The 4,167-nt window shown below is 45.5% G+C and overlaps 2 protein-coding genes across 2 annotated transcripts in view; both read left to right on the top strand.

The window, feature by feature from the left end:
- LOC109521480 (transcription factor E3-like) overlaps positions 1–4,167 on the top strand; it is a 25,210-nt gene that overhangs the window by 6,229 nt on the left and 14,814 nt on the right. The gene's annotated exons all lie outside the window — the stretch shown is intronic.
- Positions 17–3,973, top strand: LOC109521547 (transcription factor E3). The gene is made up of 8 exons (XM_019879435.1): positions 17–122; positions 1,196–1,421; positions 1,512–1,736; positions 2,213–2,308; positions 3,036–3,147; positions 3,250–3,306; positions 3,416–3,491; positions 3,619–3,973. Exons 2-8 carry the CDS (start codon positions 1,230–1,232, stop codon positions 3,806–3,808), a joined length of 948 nt encoding a protein of 315 aa, XP_019734994.1. The 5' UTR covers positions 17–122; positions 1,196–1,229; the 3' UTR covers positions 3,809–3,973.

Genomic DNA, 4,167 nt, shown 5'->3' with positions numbered 1-4,167 from the left:
GGCGCGGGGCCCAGGGCGAGCGGCAGCTGCTATTCGAGTCAGCGACAAGATAAAATGGCCAGAAAAGCCGAGGACCTCTTGGATTCATGACTGTGATCCCGTCGAACATTTCTGTTCTCACAGTATGTTTTAAAATTAAATTTCTACCTTGAACGCGTTAAACCGCAAGCGCTCTCGACAGTCATGGCTATTTGGCTAGCTAAGCCACGAACCCCCACACCCGCGCAAAACACCCCAAAACGACCTGCTTTGTAGTATTGCAAAATGATCAAAGCTCCGAATTTAAATGTGTATTTGTTGATTGGCAAATGGTAGATGACACGCAAGTAAAGCAGATATAGTTATCCTTATGCACGGTCATCACCTTTTTTTATGAAATTGGAATTAGGGCCTCCGACACTTAGCTGTCAAACCAGGACTATTAATGTGCGGCAAAGCGAATTACATGTAATATACCACAGGTACATTACAATACTGTAATCAGCGACCAAAGAGTTCACAGAAGTTGTGAGGGCTATTTCACACGTATGCCGTACGCTTGCGTCAGTTAACTGAAATTGGGAAATAGAATATGTGTTGTTATTGCCAACTAGTATACATTCTGAACGTCTTTATGTGCAATGAACAATTCACTTGAAACTGCCCGAAGCATATTGGTTTCTTGCAAAACAGTCATTTTCAGTAGGCTACTTTGAATGAATTCGGTCCAGTCGCAGCAGTAGAAATAGTCTGGCACACACCAGCATAAACATTTCGATAAATATTTGTAAGACAAATATAAAAAGTGAAGGCACGATTGACGCTTTGATACAGGGCATTTCTCTCAAATCATGGAGAGGGTCCCCAAATTCAGACGAGAAAGGCAAATAACTATTGCATGGAAAAGGGGGGTGCCCCCAGGGACTTAAGGCATACTTTAAAAAACAAACAAACACACACAAAAAACCCCTCTGTTTAAGTCCCCTTCTCACAAATGCGCAATTTTAAGATAGATTTTCTAGGGCCCCTTTGAATCATGGGCCCATAGGGGCCTTTATTGTCATCACTTACCCGATGTGTTTGATGAAGCAGTAAGAGGGGATTGCGCTACACATGGAATTGAAATGTTTTTTATGGCCTTTCGGTGACGATTGGGTATTTTCCAAAAGTATCAGCATTTTTTTAAATTCTCACTTCTCTTTTGTTGTGTTTGCAGCTTCATCCTTTGATCTCGACTGTTGTCCTCAGCCATGTCGTCGCGTGTGTTGCTGCGGCAGCAGCTTATGCGAGAGCAAGCTCAGGAGCAGGAGAGACGAGAGGCACAGCAGCAGGCCTCCGCCTCTCAGCTCCGGCCCACTGACTCCACTCCCGCCATCTCCGTCTCACTGCCTCCAAATACTGCCCGCCCGCCTCCAGCGCAGGTGCCCGTGGAGGTGCTGAAAGTAAGCATGTCCTCCTCCGTGTCGCCCGTCTGCCCTCAGTGTGCTCAGTTTGTCGAAAACAGAACCGAACGCCTGCTTTGAATGACGCAGGTGCAGACCCACCTCGAGAACCCCACCAAGTATCACATCCAGCAGGCGCAGAGGCAACAGGTGAAGCAGTACCTCTCCACCACTCTGAGTAACAACGCGATTACTCAGACGCTCGGTGTATCGCCTGTGCCACAGTGCAGCTCTGCCCCTGAGGTTGCCCACACTGCCAACAGCGCCCCTAACAGCCCGATGGCCCTACTTAACATCAGTTCCAACAAGGAGGAAGTATGCCCAAGTCCTGTTCTTTCTTTTTTTTTTTTTTTCTTCTTTTTTAAACTGCGGTTTGCTGATGCAGCAGATGACACAGTCTTGCCAATAGTTGCCTCTCTGTGAACTAGCAGTGTGTTTTTGGAGAAGTCTGAAGTCAAGCCTTCAGCTCACTTTGTACTTAATGACTTTTGGTTTGTTCTGCGGGGATGTGGCCCCAGGTCCCACTTGAACGTTGCATGCCTTTTGTCTTCATATACTTGTTGGCCTGGTGTCACAATAGGATGTTAAATACTGCACCGGCAGATTAACCGTGCCACTTCTCCGCTTGCGCGTCTATGACATGAGGCTGCTTTACAGCTTGTGGAATTATTTTTTACGACTGAGAGCTTTAGATCTAGTCCGTGTAGAGTATAAGCATTGCTTGTATATGATCCGACCCCGAAAAGCTGGTCAGATTGTGCTACATGTTTCCTGTCATCTATTGTTTCTAGATTGAAGACGTTATCGACGACATAATTAGTCTGGAATCCAGTTTTAATGACGACATCATTACATTGATTGACTCGGGTCTTCAGTTACCTAATACGGTAAGAAAAAAACAAAATCTGCTTCCTTGACCCTTCAAATGTTTCTACGCTTGATTTTCACTAATACATGACATGATTCTCGAAAAACAGTCACACCACCTTTTGGGGGGGGGGTCTTCCTCGAATGGAGCGTCTTTTATCTGTGTCGGAATCCTGAAGCAGGAATAGCTCTTTGAGTCTTTGAGTGGATATACAGTCGAAGCAGTTGACACTTACTCACCATTTGTCACAAATGTGCCGCCTGGGCGGGGTTACCAGTAAGAATACACAGCAAGAAGTCGGCCAATGTGTTAGTGCTCATTAAAACGCTACAGAGTTTACAGGCACAAAGGAATTGCTCACCTTTTTCCGCTTAACAGAAAATGAGGATTATGGTGATGTTGGAAGAAAGAAAAAAGACACACAGCGAGGTAAAACCGGTTTGTAATCTTTGAAAACGGAACAGCGTAGGATTTTTTTTTTTTTTTTACATGTGGCAAACCTTAGATGATACCAACAGGTAGGCGTGCCAACTTATTGTGCACCGAAATGATGTTGGGCTAAGGATGATCGTTTGTATTTCACCGATTCCACGCCGGATTGAATCGGGTGCCCAGGGAGGTGCTTGCGTTCAGAGTTTCAACAAGAATGGGGAAGTTGTGCTTTTCACACATTCCTCACATTTTGCTCGGGCTCGGCAGTCAGCATGCGTTGCAGCCGCCCTACCTAATAATTTTGTTTGATTTAGCTCCCAGGAAATCTGCTGGATGTGTATCACAGCCCTGGAATGGCAGCACCCACTCTCACTGTCAGCAACTCCTGTCCTGCTGATCTTCCAAATATAAAAAGGGAAATTACTGGTACGGTACAATCTGTGCAATCTACTCGTATGTGTAGCGGAACTTCAACAGTTTCATAGGATCTGCGGAGTCATTTCATGGAAAGCAGCTTTTGTCTTTCAGATGCCGATACCAAAGCTTTTATGAAGGAGAGGCAAAAGAAAGACAACCACAACCTGAGTACGTCGAGATTTGTTGTCTCCTCACTTTGTAAAATCATCTTCTGTTGTTGCCCGACACGGTGCATTCATCATGATTATTTCTTTGCCTGTTTGTTCCTTCTTAACAGTTGAGAGGAGACGGCGATTTAATATAAACGACCGTATAAAGGAGCTCGGAACGCTCATACCCAAGTCAAGCGACCCGTGAGTGCCGCCTCGTTTTTGGGGTGTCTTTCGGAGATTAACGTGTTGTGTTTGCGAGCCAAGTCTCGGCAACATCAGTCTGGTAAAACCATTTCCTTTTGTGTTTACGCCTCCGCACCGATCACAGTGAGATGCGCTGGAATAAAGGCACCATACTGAAGGCCTCGGTGGATTACATCCGCAAGTTACAGAAGGAGCAACAGCGAGCCAAGGATGTCGAACTGCGCCAGAAAAAATTGGAGCAAGCCAACCACAGCTTAATGATGCGCATCCAGGTCGGTGTTTTTGCTGTTCATTACAATCGACTGAATTCGTGACACTGCATTGGCAGTACTTTGGCTCTGGATCCTGGCAGCTGGAGCCAGAAGCGTTGAGAAGCAATGAGTGCCAATTGGAGGTCCTGTGGCAATGTTTAAACAATGTATCAAGAATGCCGTTTGGAACATCTCAATGTGTAAACAATTTCAAAAGAATGACAGTTTGCAAACAAGGAGAATCTATTGGAGGGCGGCAGTAGTAATAGTCTCGTCAGTGCAAAACGAAAAAAAAATGGATCTGATGTGCAAAGATGCAGGCATTGAAGTATTGCAGGTTGCAGAGATATTGCACGTTGTAAACATTGAGCAGGGTTACAAAAGAAAAAGATTGCACGGTGCGGTCGACAGATGCTGATGTC

The sequence above is a fragment of the Hippocampus comes genome, unplaced genomic scaffold (assembly GCF_001891065.2).
Source record: "Hippocampus comes isolate QL1 unplaced genomic scaffold, H_comes_QL1_v1.1 scaffold44, whole genome shotgun sequence".
Lineage (NCBI taxonomy): Eukaryota > Metazoa > Chordata > Actinopteri > Syngnathiformes > Syngnathidae > Hippocampus > Hippocampus comes.
The sequence above is the reverse complement of the archived record's forward strand: the minus strand, read 5'-3'. Positions and strand labels throughout refer to the sequence as shown.

What these genes read in the sequence shown, in the direction of transcription:
- LOC109521547 (XM_019879435.1), top strand. Translation starts at nt 1,230, where the DNA reads ATGTCGTCGCGTGTGTTGCTGCGGCAGCAGCTTATGCGAGAGCAAGCT. An exon ending in GTCTTCAGTTACCTAATACG is followed by an intron (nt 2,309 to 3,035) that starts GTAAGAAAAAAA and finishes TGTTTGATTTAG; the next exon opens with CTCCCAGGAAATCTGCTGGA. An exon ending in GAAAGACAACCACAACCTGA is followed by an intron (nt 3,307 to 3,415) that starts GTACGTCGAGAT and finishes CCTTCTTAACAG; the next exon opens with TTGAGAGGAGACGGCGATTT.